The sequence below is a fragment of the Borostomias antarcticus genome (assembly GCF_949987555.1).
Source record: "Borostomias antarcticus genome assembly, contig: scaffold_116, whole genome shotgun sequence".
Taxonomy (NCBI): Eukaryota; Metazoa; Chordata; class Actinopteri; order Stomiiformes; family Stomiidae; genus Borostomias; species Borostomias antarcticus.
Genome location: NW_028175885.1, coordinates 241,585 through 259,084, shown reverse-complemented (window position 1 = coordinate 259,084; position 17,500 = coordinate 241,585). Strand labels below are relative to the sequence as shown.

The window sequence follows — 17,500 nt, the reverse complement described above, 5'->3', positions numbered from 1 at the left end:
TGGAGGAATTCTGAACAAGCAAGTGTACGAGCTGGGGGTGAAACTAAAGGAAGCTGGCTGCTGAACCCTGACCCCTGTGTGACCTGTGACCTCACCCACCGTCCCTCAGTGCCTTGATGTTTTCTAAACATGCTAACATGCTGTTTACTGTGTTAATTGTTACTGATGCCAAATAAAATAAAACTATTTGAACAGAAAGTCTACCGACACTTGTTAACTGCACAGTGTGTGAGTTAAGGACGGTGTGTGTTAAGGACAGTGTGTGTGTTAAGGACAGTGTGTGAGTTAAGGACGGTGTGTTAGTTAAGGACGGTGTGTTAGTTAAGGACGGTGTGTTAGTTAAGGACGGTGTGTTAGTTAAGGACGGTGTGTTAGTTAAGGACGGTGTGTTAAGGACTGTGTTAGTTAAGGACGGTGTGTTAGTTAAGGACGGTGTGTTAGTTAAGGACTGTGTTAGTTAAGGACGGTGTGTTAGTTAAGGACGGTGTGTTAGTTAAGGACGGTGTGTTAGTTAAGGACTGTGTGAGTTAAGGACAGTGTTAGTTAAGGACGGTGTGTTAGTTAAGGACGGTGTTAGTTAAGGACGGTGTGTTAGTTAAGGACGGTGTGTTAGTTAAGGACGGTGTGTTAGTTAAGGACGGTGTGTTAGTTAAGGACTGTTAGTTAAGGACGGTGTGAGTTAAGGACGGTGTGTTAGTTAAGGACGGTGTGTGTGTTAAGGACAGTGTGTTAGTTAAGGACGGTGTTAGTTAAGGACGGTGTGTTAGTTAAGGACGGTGTGTTAGTTAAGGACGGTGTGTTAGTTAAGGACGGTGTGTTAGTTAAGGACGGTGTGTTAAGGACGGTGTGTTAAGGACGGTGTGTTAGTTAAGGACTGTTAGTTAAGGACGGTGTGAGTTAAGGACGGTGTGTTAGTTAAGGACGGTGTTAGTTAAGGACGGTGTGTGAGTTAAGGACGGTGTGTTAGTTAAGGACGGTGTGTTAGTTAAGGACGGTGTGTTAGTTAAGGACGGTGTTAGTTAAGGACGGTGTGTTAGTTAAGGACGGTGTGTTAGTTAAGGACGGTGTGTTAGTTAAGGACGGTGTGTGAGTTAAGGACGGTGTGTTAGTTAAGGACGGTGTGTTAGTTAAGGACGGTGTGTTAGTTAAGGACTGTGTTAGTTAAGGACGGTGTGTTAGTTAAGGATGGTGTGTGAGTTAAGGACGGTGTGTTAGTTAAGGACGGTGTGTTAGTTAAGGACGGTGTGTTAGTTAAGGACTGTGTTAGTTAAGGACGGTGTGTTAGTTAAGGACGGTGTGTTAAGGACGGTGTGTTAGTTAAGGACTGTGTTAGTTAAGGACTGTGTTAGTTAAGGACTGTGTGTGTGTTAAGGACGGTGTGTGTGTTAAGGACAGTGTGTTAGTTAAGGACGGTGTGTTAGTTAAGGACGGTGTGTGTGTTAAGGACGGTGTTAGTTAAGGACGGTGTGTTAGTTAAGGACGGTGTGTTAGTTAAGGACGGTGTGTTAGTTAAGGACGGTGTTAGTTAAGGACGGTGTGTTAGTTAAGGACAGTGTGTTAGTTAAGGACGGTGTTAGTTAAGGACGGTGTGTTAGTTAAGGACAGTGTGTTAGTTAAGGACGGTGTGTTAGTTAAGGACGGTGTGTTAGTTAAGGACGGTGTGTTAGTTAAGGACAGTGTGTTAGTTAAGGACGGTGTGTTAGTTAAGGACGGTGTGTTAGTTAAGGACGGTGTGTTAGTTAAGGACGGTGTGTGAGTTAAGGACTGTGTTAGTTAAGGACGGTGTGTGAGTTAAGGACGGTGTGTTAGTTAAGGACGGTGTGTTAGTTAAGGACGGTGTGTTAGTTAAGGACAGTGTGTTAGTTAAGGACGGTGTGTGAGTTAAGGACGGTGTGTTAGTTAAGGACGGTGTGTTAGTTAAGGACGGTGTGTTAGTTAAGGACGGTGTGTTAGTTAAGGACGGTGTGTTAGTTAAGGACGGTGTGTTAGTTAAGGACGGTGTGTTAGTTAAGGACAGTGTGTTAGTTAAGGACGGTGTGTGAGTTAAGGACTGTGTGAGTTAAGGACGGTGTGTTAGTTAAGGACGATGTGTTAGTTAAGGACGGTGTGTTAGTTAAGGACGGTGTGTTAGTTAAGGACGGTGTGTTAAGGACGGTGTGTTAGTTAAGGACGGTGTGTTAGTTAAGGACGGTGTGTGAGTTAAGGACGGTGTGTTAGTTAAGGACGGTGTGTTAGTTAAGGACGGTGTGTGAGTTAAGGACGGTGTTAGTTAAGGACGGTGTGTGAGTTAAGGACGGTGTGTTAGTTAAGGACGGTGTGTTAGTTAAGGACGGTGTGTTAGTTAAGGACGGTGTGTGAGTTAAGGACGGTGTGTTAGTTAAGGACGGTGTGTTAGTTAAGGACGGTGTGTGAGTTAAGGACGGTGTTAGTTAAGGACGGTGTGTGAGTTAAGGACGGTGTGTTAGTTAAGGACGGTGTGTTAGTTAAGGACGGTGTGTTAGTTAAGGACGGTGTGTTAAGGACGGTGTGTTAGTTAAGGACAGTGTGTTAGTTAAGGACGGTGTGTTAGTTAAGGACGGTGTGTTAGTTAAGGACGGTGTGTGAGTTAAGGACGGTGTGTTAAGGACGGTGTGTTAGTTAAGGACGGTGTGTGAGTTAAGGACGGTGTGTGAGTTAAGGACGGTGTGTTAAGGACGGTGTGTTAGTTAAGGACAGTGTGTGAGTTAAGGACGGTGTGTTAGTTAAGGACGGTGTGTTAGTTAAGGACGGTGTGTGTGTTAAGGACGGTGTTAGTTAAGGACGGTGTGTTAGTTAAGGACGGTGTGTGAGTTAAGGACGGTGTGTTAAGGACGGTGTGTTAGTTAAGGACGGTGTGTTAGTTAAGGACGGTGTGTGAGTTAAGGACGGTGTGTTAGTTAAGGACGGTGTGTGAGTTAAGGACGGTGTGTTAGTTAAGGACAGTGTGTTAGTTAAGGACGGTGTGTTAGTTAAGGACGGTGTGTTAGTTAAGGACGGTGTGTTAGTTAAGGACGGTGTGTTAGTTAAGGACGGTGTGTTAGTTAAGGACGGTGTGTGTGTTAAGGACGGTGTTAGTTAAGGACGGTGTGTTAGTTAAGGACGGTGTGTTAGTTAAGGACGGTGTGTTAGTTAAGGACGGTGTGTTAGTTAAGGACGGTGTGTTAGTTAAGGACGGTGTGTTAGTTAAGGACGGTGTGTTAGTTAAGGACGGTGTGTTAGTTAAGGACGGTGTGTTAGTTAAGGACTGTGTTAGTTAAGGACGGTGTGTGTGTTAAGGACGGTGTGTGTGTTAAGGACAGTGTGTTAGTTAAGGACGGTGTGTTAGTTAAGGACGGTGTGTGTGTTAAGGACGGTGTTAGTTAAGGACGGTGTGTTAGTTAAGGACGGTGTGTTAGTTAAGGACGGTGTGTTAGTTAAGGACGGTGTGTTAGTTAAGGACAGTGTGTTAGTTAAGGACGGTGTGTTAGTTAAGGACGGTGTGTGAGTTAAGGACGGTGTGTTAGTTAAGGACGGTGTGTTAGTTAAGGACGGTGTGTGAGTTAAGGACGGTGTGTTAGTTAAGGACGGTGTGTTAGTTAAGGACGGTGTGTTAGTTAAGGACGGTGTGTTAAGGACGGTGTGTGAGTTAAGGACGGTGTGTTAGTTAAGGACGGTGTGTTAGTTAAGGACGGTGTGTTAGTTAAGGACGGTGTGTTAGTTAAGGACGGTGTGTTAGTTAAGGACGGTGTGTTAGTTAAGGACGGTGTTAGTTAAGGACAGTGTGTGAGTTAAGGACGGTGTGTTAGTTAAGGACGGTGTGTTAGTTAAGGACGGTGTGTTAGTTAAGGACGGTGTGTTAGTTAAGGATGGTGTGTTAGTTAAGGACGATGTGTTAGTTAAGGACGGTGTGTTAGTTAAGGACGATGTGTTAGTTAAGGACGGTGTGTTAGTTAAGGACGGTGTGTTAGTTAAGGACGGTGTGTTAAGGACGGTGTGTTAGTTAAGGACGGTGTGTTAGTTAAGGACTGTGTTAGTTAAGGACGGTGTGTTAGTTAAGGACTGTTAGTTAAGGACTGTGTTAGTTAAGGACGGTGTGTTAAGGACGGTGTGTTTGTTAAGGACGGTGTGTTAGTTAAGGACGGTGTGTGTGTTAAGGACTGTGTTAGTTAAGGACGGTGTTAGTTAAGGACGGTGTGTTAGTTAAGGACGGTGTGTTAGTTAAGGACGGTGTTAGTTAAGGACGGTGTGTTAGTTAAGGACGGTGTGTTAGTTAAGGACAGTGTGTTAGTTAAGGACGGTGTGTTAGTTAAGGACGGTGTGTTAAGGACGGTGTGTTAGTTAAGGACGGTGTGTTAGTTAAGGACGGTGTGTGAGTTAAGGACGGTGTGTTAGTTAAGGACGGTGTGTTAGTTAAGGACGGTGTGTTAGTTAAGGACGGTGTGTTAAGGACGGTGTGTTAGTTAAGGACGGTGTGTTAGTTAAGGACGGTGTGTTAGTTAAGGACGGTGTGTTAGTTAAGGACGGTGTGTTAGTTAAGGACGGTGTGTTAGTTAAGGACGGTGTGTTAGTTAAGGACGGTGTGTTAGTTAAGGACGGTGTGTGAGTTAAGGACGGTGTGTTAGTTAAGGACGGTGTGTTAGTTAAGGACGGTGTGTTAGTTAAGGACAGTGTGTGAGTTAAGGACGGTGTTAGTTAAGGACGGTGTGTGAGTTAAGGACGGTGTGTTAGTTAAGGACGGTGTTAGTTAAGGACGGTGTGTTAGTTAAGGACGGTGTGTTAGTTAAGGACGGTGTGTTAGTTAAGGACGGTGTGTTAAGGACGGTGTGTTAGTTAAGGACGGTGTGTTAAGGACGGTGTGTTAGTTAAGGACGGTGTGTTAAGGACGGTGTGTGAGTTAAGGACGGTGTGTTAGTTAAGGACGGTGTGTTAGTTAAGGACGGTGTGTTAGTTAAGGACGGTGTGTTAGTTAAGGACAGTGTGTTAGTTAAGGACGGTGTGTTAGTTAAGGACGGTGTGTTAGTTAAGGACGGTGTGTTAGTTAAGGACGGTGTGTTAGTTAAGGACGGTGTGTTAGTTAAGGACGGTGTGTTAGTTAAGGACGGTGTGTGAGTTAAGGACGGTGTGTGAGTTAAGGACGATGTGTTAGTTAAGGACGGTGTGTGAGTTAAGGACGGTGTGTTAGTTAAGGACGGTGTGTTAAGGACGGTGTGTTAGTTAAGGACGGTGTGTTAGTTAAGGACGGTGTGTTAGTTAAGGACTGTGTGTTAGTTAAGGACGGTGTGTTAGTTAAGGACGGTGTGTTAGTTAAGGACGGTGTTAGTTAAGGACGGTGTGTGAGTTAAGGACGGTGTGTTAGTTAAGGACGGTGTGTTAGTTAAGGACGGTGTGTTAGTTAAGGACGGTGTTAGTTAAGGACGGTGTGTTAGTTAAGGACGGTGTGTTAGTTAAGGACGGTGTGTTAGTTAAGGACGGTGTGTGTGTTAAGGACGGTGTGTTAGTTAAGGACGATGTGTTAGTTAAGGACGGTGTGTTAGTTAAGGACGGTGTGTTAGTTAAGGACGGTGTGTTAGTTAAGGACTGTGTTAGTTAAGGACGGTGTGTGAGTTAAGGACGGTGTGTTAGTTAAGGACGGTGTGTTAGTTAAGGACGGTGTGTGTGTTAAGGACAGTGTGTTAGTTAAGGACTGTGTTAGTTAAGGACTGTGTTAGTTAAGGACTGTGTGTGTGTTAAGGACGGTGTGTGTGTTAAGGACAGTGTGTTAGTTAAGGACGGTGTGTTAGTTAAGGACGGTGTGTGTGTTAAGGACGGTGTTAGTTAAGGACGGTGTGTTAGTTAAGGACGGTGTGTTAGTTAAGGACGGTGTGTTAGTTAAGGACGGTGTTAGTTAAGGACGGTGTGTTAGTTAAGGACAGTGTGTTAGTTAAGGACGGTGTTAGTTAAGGACGGTGTGTTAGTTAAGGACAGTGTGTTAGTTAAGGACGGTGTGTTAGTTAAGGACGGTGTGTTAGTTAAGGACGGTGTGTTAGTTAAGGACAGTGTGTTAGTTAAGGACGGTGTGTTAGTTAAGGACGGTGTGTTAGTTAAGGACGGTGTGTTAGTTAAGGACGGTGTGTGAGTTAAGGACTGTGTTAGTTAAGGACGGTGTGTGAGTTAAGGACGGTGTGTTAGTTAAGGACGGTGTGTTAGTTAAGGACGGTGTGTTAGTTAAGGACAGTGTGTTAGTTAAGGACGGTGTGTGAGTTAAGGACGGTGTGTTAGTTAAGGACGGTGTGTTAGTTAAGGACGGTGTGTTAGTTAAGGACGGTGTGTTAGTTAAGGACGGTGTGTTAGTTAAGGACGGTGTGTTAGTTAAGGACGGTGTGTTAGTTAAGGACAGTGTGTTAGTTAAGGACGGTGTGTGAGTTAAGGACTGTGTGAGTTAAGGACGGTGTGTTAGTTAAGGACGATGTGTTAGTTAAGGACGGTGTGTTAGTTAAGGACGGTGTGTTAGTTAAGGACGGTGTGTTAAGGACGGTGTGTTAGTTAAGGACGGTGTGTTAGTTAAGGACGGTGTGTGAGTTAAGGACGGTGTGTTAGTTAAGGACGGTGTGTTAGTTAAGGACGGTGTGTGAGTTAAGGACGGTGTTAGTTAAGGACGGTGTGTGAGTTAAGGACGGTGTGTTAGTTAAGGACGGTGTGTTAGTTAAGGACGGTGTGTTAGTTAAGGACGGTGTGTGAGTTAAGGACGGTGTGTTAGTTAAGGACGGTGTGTTAGTTAAGGACGGTGTGTGAGTTAAGGACGGTGTTAGTTAAGGACGGTGTGTGAGTTAAGGACGGTGTGTTAGTTAAGGACGGTGTGTTAGTTAAGGACGGTGTGTTAGTTAAGGACGGTGTGTTAAGGACGGTGTGTTAGTTAAGGACAGTGTGTTAGTTAAGGACGGTGTGTGAGTTAAGGACGGTGTTAGTTAAGGACGGTGTGTGAGTTAAGGACGGTGTGTGAGTTAAGGACGGTGTGTTAGTTAAGGACGGTGTGTTAGTTAAGGACGGTGTGTTAAGGACGGTGTGTTAGTTAAGGACAGTGTGTTAGTTAAGGACGGTGTGTTAGTTAAGGACGGTGTGTTAGTTAAGGACGGTGTGTTAGTTAAGGACGGTGTGTTAAGGACGGTGTGTTAGTTAAGGACGGTGTGTGAGTTAAGGACGGTGTGTGAGTTAAGGACGGTGTGTTAAGGACGGTGTGTTAGTTAAGGACAGTGTGTGAGTTAAGGACGGTGTGTTAGTTAAGGACGGTGTGTTAGTTAAGGACGGTGTGTGTGTTAAGGACGGTGTTAGTTAAGGACGGTGTGTTAGTTAAGGACGGTGTGTGAGTTAAGGACGGTGTGTTAAGGACGGTGTGTTAGTTAAGGACGGTGTGTTAGTTAAGGACGGTGTGTGAGTTAAGGACGGTGTGTTAGTTAAGGACGGTGTGTGAGTTAAGGACGGTGTGTTAGTTAAGGACAGTGTGTTAGTTAAGGACGGTGTGTTAGTTAAGGACGGTGTGTTAGTTAAGGACGGTGTGTTAGTTAAGGACGGTGTGTTAGTTAAGGACGGTGTGTTAGTTAAGGACGGTGTGTGTGTTAAGGACGGTGTTAGTTAAGGATGGTGTGTTAGTTAAGGACGGTGTGTTAGTTAAGGACGGTGTGTTAGTTAAGGACGGTGTGTTAGTTAAGGACGGTGTGTTAGTTAAGGACGGTGTGTTAGTTAAGGACGGTGTGTTAGTTAAGGACGGTGTGTTAGTTAAGGACGGTGTGTTAGTTAAGGACTGTGTTAGTTAAGGACGGTGTGTGTGTTAAGGACGGTGTGTGTGTTAAGGACAGTGTGTTAGTTAAGGACGGTGTGTTAGTTAAGGACGGTGTGTGTGTTAAGGACGGTGTTAGTTAAGGACGGTGTGTTAGTTAAGGACGGTGTGTTAGTTAAGGACGGTGTGTTAGTTAAGGACGGTGTGTTAGTTAAGGACAGTGTGTTAGTTAAGGACGGTGTGTTAGTTAAGGACGGTGTGTGAGTTAAGGACGGTGTGTTAGTTAAGGACGGTGTGTTAGTTAAGGACAGTGTGTTAGTTAAGGACGGTGTGTTAAGGACGGTGTGTGAGTTAAGGACGGTGTGTTAGTTAAGGACGGTGTGTTAGTTAAGGACGGTGTGTTAGTTAAGGACGGTGTGTTAGTTAAGGACAGTGTGTTAGTTAAGGACGGTGTGTTAGTTAAGGACGGTGTGTGAGTTAAGGACGGTGTGTTAGTTAAGGACGGTGTGTTAGTTAAGGACGGTGTGTGAGTTAAGGACGGTGTGTGAGTTAAGGACGGTGTGTTAGTTAAGGACGGTGTGTTAGTTAAGGACGGTGTGTTAGTTAAGGACGGTGTGTTAGTTAAGGACGGTGTGTTAGTTAAGGACAGTGTGTTAGTTAAGGACGGTGTGTTAGTTAAGGACGGTGTGTTAGTTAAGGACGGTGTGTGAGTTAAGGACGGTGTGTTAGTTAAGGACGGTGTGTTAGTTAAGGACAGTGTGAGTTAAGGACGGTGTGTTAGTTAAGGATGGTGTGTTAGTTAAGGACGGTGTGTTAGTTAAGGACTGTGTTAGTTAAGGACGGTGTGTTAGTTAAGGACTGTTAGTTAAGGACTGTGTTAGTTAAGGACGGTGTGTTAAGGACGGTGTGTTAGTTAAGGACGGTGTGTTAGTTAAGGACGGTGTTAGTTAAGGACGGTGTGTTAGTTAAGGACGGTGTGTTAGTTAAGGACGGTGTTAGTTAAGGACGGTGTGTTAGTTAAGGACGGTGTGTTAGTTAAGGACAGTGTGTTAGTTAAGGACGGTGTGTTAGTTAAGGACGGTGTGTTAAGGACGGTGTGTTAGTTAAGGACGGTGTGTTAGTTAAGGACGGTGTGTGAGTTAAGGACGGTGTGTTAGTTAAGGACGGTGTGTTAGTTAAGGACGGTGTGTTAGTTAAGGACGGTGTGTTAAGGACGGTGTGTTAGTTAAGGACGGTGTGTTAGTTAAGGACGGTGTGTTAGTTAAGGACGGTGTGTTAGTTAAGGACGGTGTGTTAGTTAAGGACGGTGTGTGAGTTAAGGACGGTGTGTTAGTTAAGGATGGTGTGTTAGTTAAGGACGGTGTGTTAGTTAAGGACTGTGTTAGTTAAGGACGGTGTGTTAGTTAAGGACTGTTAGTTAAGGACTGTGTTAGTTAAGGACGGTGTGTTAAGGACGGTGTGTTAGTTAAGGACGGTGTGTTAGTTAAGGACGGTGTTAGTTAAGGACGGTGTGTTAGTTAAGGACGGTGTGTTAGTTAAGGACGGTGTTAGTTAAGGACGGTGTGTTAGTTAAGGACGGTGTGTTAGTTAAGGACAGTGTGTTAGTTAAGGACGGTGTGTTAGTTAAGGACGGTGTGTTAAGGACGGTGTGTTAGTTAAGGACGGTGTGTTAGTTAAGGACGGTGTGTGAGTTAAGGACGGTGTGTTAGTTAAGGACGGTGTGTTAGTTAAGGACGGTGTGTTAGTTAAGGACGGTGTGTTAAGGACGGTGTGTTAGTTAAGGACGGTGTGTGAGTTAAGGACGGTGTGTTAGTTAAGGACGGTGTGTTAGTTAAGGACGGTGTGTTAGTTAAGGACGGTGTGTTAAGGACGGTGTGTTAGTTAAGGACGGTGTGTTAGTTAAGGACGGTGTGTGAGTTAAGGACGGTGTGTTAGTTAAGGACGGTGTGTTAGTTAAGGACAGTGTGTGAGTTAAGGACGGTGTTAGTTAAGGACGGTGTGTGAGTTAAGGACGGTGTGTTAGTTAAGGACGGTGTTAGTTAAGGACGGTGTGTTAGTTAAGGACGGTGTGTTAGTTAAGGACGGTGTGTTAGTTAAGGACGGTGTGTTAAGGACGGTGTGTTAGTTAAGGACGGTGTGTGAGTTAAGGACGGTGTGTTAGTTAAGGACAGTGTGTTAGTTAAGGACGGTGTGTTAGTTAAGGACGGTGTGTTAGTTAAGGACGGTGTGTTAGTTAAGGACGGTGTGTTAGTTAAGGACGGTGTGTTAGTTAAGGACGGTGTGTTAGTTAAGGACGGTGTGTTAAGGACGGTGTGTTAGTTAAGGACGGTGTGTTAGTTAAGGACAGTGTGTTAGTTAAGGACAGTGTGTTAGTTAAGGACGGTGTGTGAGTTAAGGACGGTGTTAGTTAAGGACGGTGTGTGAGTTAAGGACGGTGTTAGTTAAGGACGGTGTGTTAGTTAAGGACGGTGTGTTAGTTAAGGACGGTGTGTTAAGGACGGTGTGTTAGTTAAGGACTGTGAGTTAAGGACGGTGTGTGAGTTAAGGACGGTGTGTTAGTTAAGGACAGTGTGTGTGTTAAGGACGGTGTGTTAGTTAAGGACGGTGTGTGTGTTAAGGACGGTGTGTGAGTTAAGGACGGTGTGTTAGTTAAGGACGGTGTGTTAGTTAAGGACGGTGTGTTAGTTAAGGACGGTGTGTTAGTTAAGGACGGTGTGTGAGTTAAGGACTGTGTTAGTTAAGGACGGTGTGTTAAGGACGGTGTTAGTTAAGGACGGTGTTAGTTAAGGACGGTGTGTTAGTTAAGGACGGTGTGTTAGTTAAGGACGGTGTGTTAGTTAAGGACGGTGTGTTAGTTAAGGACGGTGTGTTAGTTAAGGACGGTGTGTTAGTTAAGGACGGTGTGTTAGTTAAGGACTGTGTTAGTTAAGGACTGTGTTAGTTAAGGACGGTGTGTTAGTTTAGTGTTATTGCATAATGCTCCAATTTCCATCACTCTACAAACACTTGTCTCAACCACCATGTTCAAAATGTGCATTATGGAATATCATCATCATCACGGGGTGGTCCACAGACGGGCCTCCCATCCTGGTCTCCAGTTCTCCCGGTCCTCCAGACACCTGGCCGTCTCACCGCTGGTCTCTCCCTGTCCTCCAGACACCTGGTCTCTCTCCCGGTCCTCCAGACACCTGGTCTCTCTCCCGGTCCTCCAGACACCTGGCCGTCTCACCGCTGGTCTCTCTCCCGGTCACCCAGACACCTGGCCGTCTCACCGCTGGTCTCTTTCCCGGTCCTCCAGACACCTGGCCGTCTCACCGCTGGTCTCTCCCGGTCCTCCAGACACCTGGCCGTCTCACCGCTGGTCTCTCCCGGTCCTCCAGACACCTGGCCGTCTCACCGCTGGTCTCTCTCCCGGTCACCCAGACACCTGGCCGTCTCACCGCTGGTCTCTTTCCCGGTCCTCCAGACACCTGGCCGTCTCACCGCTGGTCTCTCCCGGTCCTCCAGACACCTGGCCGTCTCACCGCTGGTCTCTCTCCCGGTCACCCAGACACCTGGCCGTCTCACCGCTGGTCTCTTTCCCGGTCCTCCAGACACCTGGCCGTCTCACCGCTGGTCTCTCCCGGTCCTCCAGACACCTGGCCGTCTCACCGCTGGTCTCTCCCGGTCCTCCAGACACCTGGCCGTCTCACCGCTGGTCTCTCCCGGTCCTCCAGACACCTGGCCGTCTCACCGCTGGTCTCTCCCGGTCCTCCAGACACCTGGCCTTCTCACCGCTGGTCTCTCCCGGTCCTCCAGACACCTGGCCGTCTCACCGCTGGTCTCTCCCGGTCCTCCAGACACCTGGCCGTCTCACCGCTGGTCTCTCCCGGTCCTCCAGACACCTGGCCGTCTCACCGCTGGTCTCTCCCGGTCCTCCAGACACCTGGCCGTCTCACCGCTGGTCTCTCCCGGTCCTCCAGACACCTGGCCTTCTCACCGCTGGTCTCTCTCCCGGTCACCCAGACACCTGGCCGTCTCACCGCTGGTCTCTCTCCCGGTCCTCCAGACACCTGGCCGTCTCACCGCTGGTCTCTCCCGGTCCTCCAGACACCTGGCCGTCTCACCGCTGGTCTCTCCCGGTCCTCCAGACACCTGGCCGTCTCACCGCTGGTCTCTCCCGGTCCTCCAGACACCTGGCCGTCTCACCGCTGGTCTCTCTCCCGGTCACCCAGACACCTGGCCGTCTCACCGCTGGTCTCTCCCGGTCCTCCAGACACCTGGCCGTCTCACCGCTGGTCTCTCCCGGTCCTCCAGACACCTGGCCGTCTCACCGCTGGTCTCTCTCCCGGTCACCCAGACACCTGGCCGTCTCACCGCTGGTCTCTCTCCCGGTCCTCCAGACACCTGGCCGTCTCACCGCTGGTCTCTCCCGGTCCTCCAGACACCTGGCCGTCTCACCGCTGGTCTCTCCCGGTCCTCCAGACACCTGGCCGTCTCACCGCTGGTCTCTCCCGGTCCTCCAGACACCTGGCCGTCTCACCGCTGGTCTCACCGCTGGTCTCCACCCGCGTCCATCTTGATTATGTCCAGGGATGTTTTGGTAGGACGTCCTATATGATGTCTTTTCAAACGCTGCAGCTAAAACATCAGATGTTGATGAGGACAGTAGAGAAGTCACCATTTTAGAAGAAGGGATGTACGTCTGATCAGTCTGGAGGAGGCGTTCCTTACCAAGGTTGTAGATACCTACTGCTCAGACATGCTAGTGTACAGCGTGGGTCCACATGTGAGCTGCTGGTGTTGATATGAAGCGGAGATTTATATAAACAAAATATATATGAAGAGGAGACTCTACTTCCTGTATCCGTGAACTCAGACAGGAAACTGATGTTGAGGCGCATTACACTATGAGCTGGTGCATCTATTATTGTTCGTGTCCAACAAGGATTTCTTAATAAAGGTATTCAAATGTGTGCTGACACATGGTGTGAGAGAGAGAGGGAGAGAGGAGAGAGAGAAAGTGTCGTCAAGGCAGCTGCGGCTATGTAGAAGAGACAATATGAAATGTAACCTGTGATTGGTATGGTCATTAAAGTATGTGTGATTGGTGTGTGCATGGTAATGTATGCGTGTACATGGTAATGTGTGTGTGTGTGTGGTGTGTGGAAGTGTGTGTGTTGTCTGGCGTGTTGAAGCTCCCTGCTGCAGTGTGAGAGGTCGCCCCCTGCTGGAGGACCAGGAGGTCTCAGACCTCAGAGACAGACTAGTCTTCTCTGCTCCCTGGTTTAACAACGTCTGTGTCTGTCCCTTCTATTCTCACACTCCCAGTGTGTGTGTGTGTGTGTGTGTGTGTGTATCTTGCTATTCTTGCATTTTGCCTTCAGCACTAGATTCTGCTCTTAGTCACTTGTTTAGAAAGGAGATGCACTCGTGAGTTCTTCTGAGTAGAAGTTCACTGACTTCCTTTGATAAATGAAATTATTGTAAGTTGCTTGGGATAAAAGCGTCTGCTAAATGACTGGTGGAATGTGTGTCTCATGCCTCCATAAGTTTATCCCAGAAGTAAAGACTATCAGAGATCAGTGGTCAGGAAGGTGTGTGTGATAGAGAGAAAGAGAGAGAGATAGAGGAGAGAGGGGGGGGGGAGAGAGAGAGGGAGAGAGAGAGAGGGGGAGAGAGAGGGAGAGAGAGGGGGGGGGGAGAGAGAGAGCTAGAGAGAGACAGAAGGAGAGTGAGAGAGAGAGAGGGGGGGGGAGAGAGAGAGCTAGAGAGAGACAGAAGGAGAGTGAGAGAGAGAGAGAGAGGGGGGAGAGAGAGAGAGAGGGGGGGGGGGGGGATGGACACGGAGAGACAGTATAAAGGGTAAGACCGTGAAAGTCCAGGACACTGGCCTTTCAGTCGAACCCACGGCTCACATTTCCCCTCTACATAAACTCTGACCTTTCTGCCTGGCTAGGGACAGTCTGACGGGCGGGATAATGGTGGAGCGGGGACTAGAGAAATGGCTCTCTATCTCTATTTCTAGACGCTCCCCTGAATCTGGACAAACACAGCGGGACATGGGTCTCTCTCTGGGTCTACTCTGGGTCTCTCTGGGTCTCTCTTGGTCTCTCTGGGTCTCTCTGGGTCTCTCTGGGTCTCTCTGAGTCTACTCTGGGTCTCTTTTGGTCTCTATTGGTCTCTCTGGGTCTCTCTTGGTCTTTCTGGGTCTACTCTGGTGCTCCGTGACGCTGGTCGATACCCTCACCGTCATCACCGCGCTGACCTCAGATCAGACGAGCACTAATCACCACCAAACATCACACACATGCGCACACACACACATTCAATTAAATCTAGGCTATCTATCTATCTGTCTATCACACACACACACACACACACACACACACACACACACACACACACACACACACACAGGGAGAGAGAGAGACAGCCTCCGCCTAGGGGGTGTAGTGAGTTTATACACGGTCCCTAACGGCCGCTCCTTATCGAGCTCGGCCCGCCGGTCCCGGTTATAAAAGTAGCTCGCGGGCACACCGGGAACCACTTCCCAACCGGAGGACAGTCAGCCCGCAGCCTACCAGCAGACAGACAGCCAGACAACCAGACAACCAACCAACCAACCAGACAACCAGCAAGTAAGTTCACTCTTCAATTTTCTCTGAAACTAAACAACAACAACTTCCCAGGACCGTTGAGAGTTTGAGTCTGCGCGCGTGAATGAGGAGGAGTTAGACTGAGGAACTGAGCCTATTATATAATATAACATTCACTAAGAGAGCCTGTTATAATATAACATTCACTAAGAGAGCCTATTATAATATCACATTCACTAAGAGACGGAAGAGCCTATTATAATATCACATTTACCCTATTATAATAGCACATTCACTAAGAGACGGAAGAGCCTGTTATAATATCACATTCACTAAGAGACGGAAGAGCCTATTATAATAGCACATTCACTAAGAGAGCCTATTATAATATCACATTCACTAAGAGACGCCGTGAATGAGGAAATAGTAAATCACATATATATAATATATATAATATATAAATCACATAATGGTGATTTATAGTGCTGTGGGTCTCAACTCCGAGTGGGAGCGCTTCTCTTCAGATTGTCCTTGTGGAACCTTTGTAATAAGTTGTTAGTCGTTCCACGGACTCGCAGTAACGTGGTGACCTTGCAGCTGGACGCCCTCAGACAGACAGACAGACAGACAGACAGACAGGCCCTCAGACAGACAGACAGACAGACAGACAGGCAGGCAGGCCCTCAGACAGACAGACAGACAGACAGACAGGCCCTCAGACAGACGGACAGACAGACAGACAGGCAGGCCCTCAGACAGACAGACAGGCACGCCCTCAGACAGACAGACAGACAGACAGACAGGCCCTCAGACAGACGGACAGACAGACAGACAGGCAGGCCCTCAGACAGACAGACAGGCACGCCCTCAGACAGACAGACAGACAGACAGACAGACAGACAGACAGCTGGACGCGGCAGGCCCTCAGACAGACGGACAGACAGACAGACAGACAGACAGGCAGGCAGGCCCTCAGACAGACAGACAGACAGACAGGCAGGCACGCCCTCAGACAGACAGACAGACAGGCACGCCCTCAGACAGACAGACAGACAGACAGGCAGGCAGGCCCTCAGACAGACAGACAGACAGACAGACAGGCAGGCAGGCCCTCAGACAGACAGACAGACAGACAGACAGACAGACAGGCAGGCCCTCAGACAGACAGACAGACAGCGCGGTGTCCGCAGCTGCGCACCGGCTATTCAGCAGCGCGACACATAACCAGGGACAGACACATAACCAGGGACAGACACATAACCAGGGACAGACACATAACCAGGGACAGACACATAACCAGGGACAGACACATAACCAGGGACAGACACATAACCAGGGACAGACACATAACCAGGGACAGACACATAACCAGGGGCTGCCGTGGCAGAGACGTTTGTTTTTCGTTGGTCACCGTTACATCACGGTCCCGGTCTGCCCGCGCTGCTCCGGTCACGGTGGGGCTGCTTGTGTAACGATGCAAAACCCGAGTCACGCTGATACAGACTCTACCCACAATACACCAGACTCTACCCACAATACACCACGAGAGAGAGGAGAGATCTCCATCAGACCGTCTGACAGACAGAGACGACCCTGTTGGGGTAACTCCGTGTCCCTCTCCAGCAGCAGACCTGGGGTCTGATTCCTCCCTGGGCGTTCTGACACAGACGGGCTACACACACAAAACAACCATAATATAATACATAATACAATACAACCATAATATAATACATAATACAATACAACCATAATATAATACATAATACAATACAACCATAATAGTGAAATAAACACTGAAGAAATAACTAACAAACTAGACTAGGAAGACTTGACTCCCCAGACCTGGTGCTGCCTCCTCCAGCATGGAAGAACCCAGACAGACAGACAGGTTAGCTAACCCAGACAGACAGACAGGTAAGCTAACCCAGACAGACAGACAGACAGACAGGTTAGCTAACCCAGACAGACAGACAGGTTAGCTAACCCAGACAGACAGACAGACAGACAGACAGGTTAGCTAACCCTGACAGACAGACAGACAGACAGACAGGTTAGCTAACCCAGACAGACAGACAGACAGACAGACAGACAGGTTAGCTAACCCTGACAGACAGACAGACAGACAGACAGGTTAGCTAACCCTGACAGACAGATAGAAGGTTAGCTAACCCTGACAGACAGACAGACAGAGACAACTCTCTTTCCTCTCAGTAGCATGAATACAGCAGCAGTAACGCTGGTTCAGTAACTAGACTAGTGTTGGTCGTGTCTGTAGCAGGTTCATTAACACGCTGGTTCAGTAACTAGACTAGTGTTGGTCCCGTCTGTAGCAGGTTCATTAACACGCTGGTTCAGTAACTAGACTAGTGTTGGTCGTGTCTGTAGCAGGTTCATTAACACGCTGGTTCAGTAACTAGACTAGTGTTGGTCGTGTCTGTAGCAGGTTCATTAACACGCTGGTTCAGTAACTAGACTAGTGTTGGTCGTGTCTGTAGCAGGTTCATTAACACGCTGGTTCAGTAACTAGACTAGTGTTGGTCGTGTCTGTAGCAGGTTCATTAACACGCTGGTTCAGTAACTAGACTAGTGTTGGTCGTGTCTGTAGCAGGTTCATTAACACGCTGGTTCAGTAACTAGACTAGTGTTGGTCCTGTCTGTAGCAGGTTCATTAACACGCTGGTTCAGTAACTAGACTAGTGTTGGTCGTGTCTGTAGCAGGTTCATTAACACGCTGGTTCAGTAACTAGACTAGTGTTGGTCGTGTCTGTAGCAGGTTCATTAACACGCTGGTTCAGTAACTAGACTAGTGTTGGTCGTGTCTGTAGCAGGTTCATTAACACGCTGGTTCAGTAACTAGACTAGTGTTGGTCGTGTCTGTAGCAGGTTCATTAACACGCTGGTTCAGTAACTAGACTAGTGTTGGTCGTGTCTGTAGCAGGTTCATTAACACGCTGGTTCAGTAACTAGACTAGTGTTGGTCGTGTATGTAGCAGGTTCATTAACACGCTGGTTCAGTAACTAGACTAGTGTTGGTCGTGTCTGTAGCAGGTTCATTAACACACTGGTTCAGTAACTAGACTAGTGTTGGTCGTGTCTGTAGCAGGTTCATTAACACGCTGGTTCAGTAACTAGACTAGTGTTGGTCGTGTCTGTAGCAGGTTCATTAACACGC

General features: G+C 47.8%; 2 protein-coding genes across 2 annotated transcripts in view; both read left to right on the top strand.

Annotated features, from left to right (window-relative positions):
- pfn1 (profilin 1) overlaps positions 1 to 189 on the top strand; it is a 20,346-nt gene extending 20,157 nt beyond the window's left edge. The window contains exon 4 of the mRNA XM_084462966.1: positions 1 to 189. This exon is cut by the window's left edge and continues 34 nt beyond it. Coding sequence (XP_084319092.1) covers positions 1 to 64 — 64 coding nt within the window. The 3' untranslated portion in view covers positions 65 to 189.
- A 14,078-nt stretch (positions 190 to 14,267) lies between these two features.
- eno3 (enolase 3, (beta, muscle)) overlaps positions 14,268 to 17,500 on the top strand; it is a 28,842-nt gene continuing 25,609 nt past the window's right edge. The window contains exon 1 of the mRNA XM_084462968.1: positions 14,268 to 14,370. The gene's annotated coding sequence lies outside the window, so the exon portion shown is untranslated. The remainder of the gene's footprint in view (positions 14,371 to 17,500) is intronic.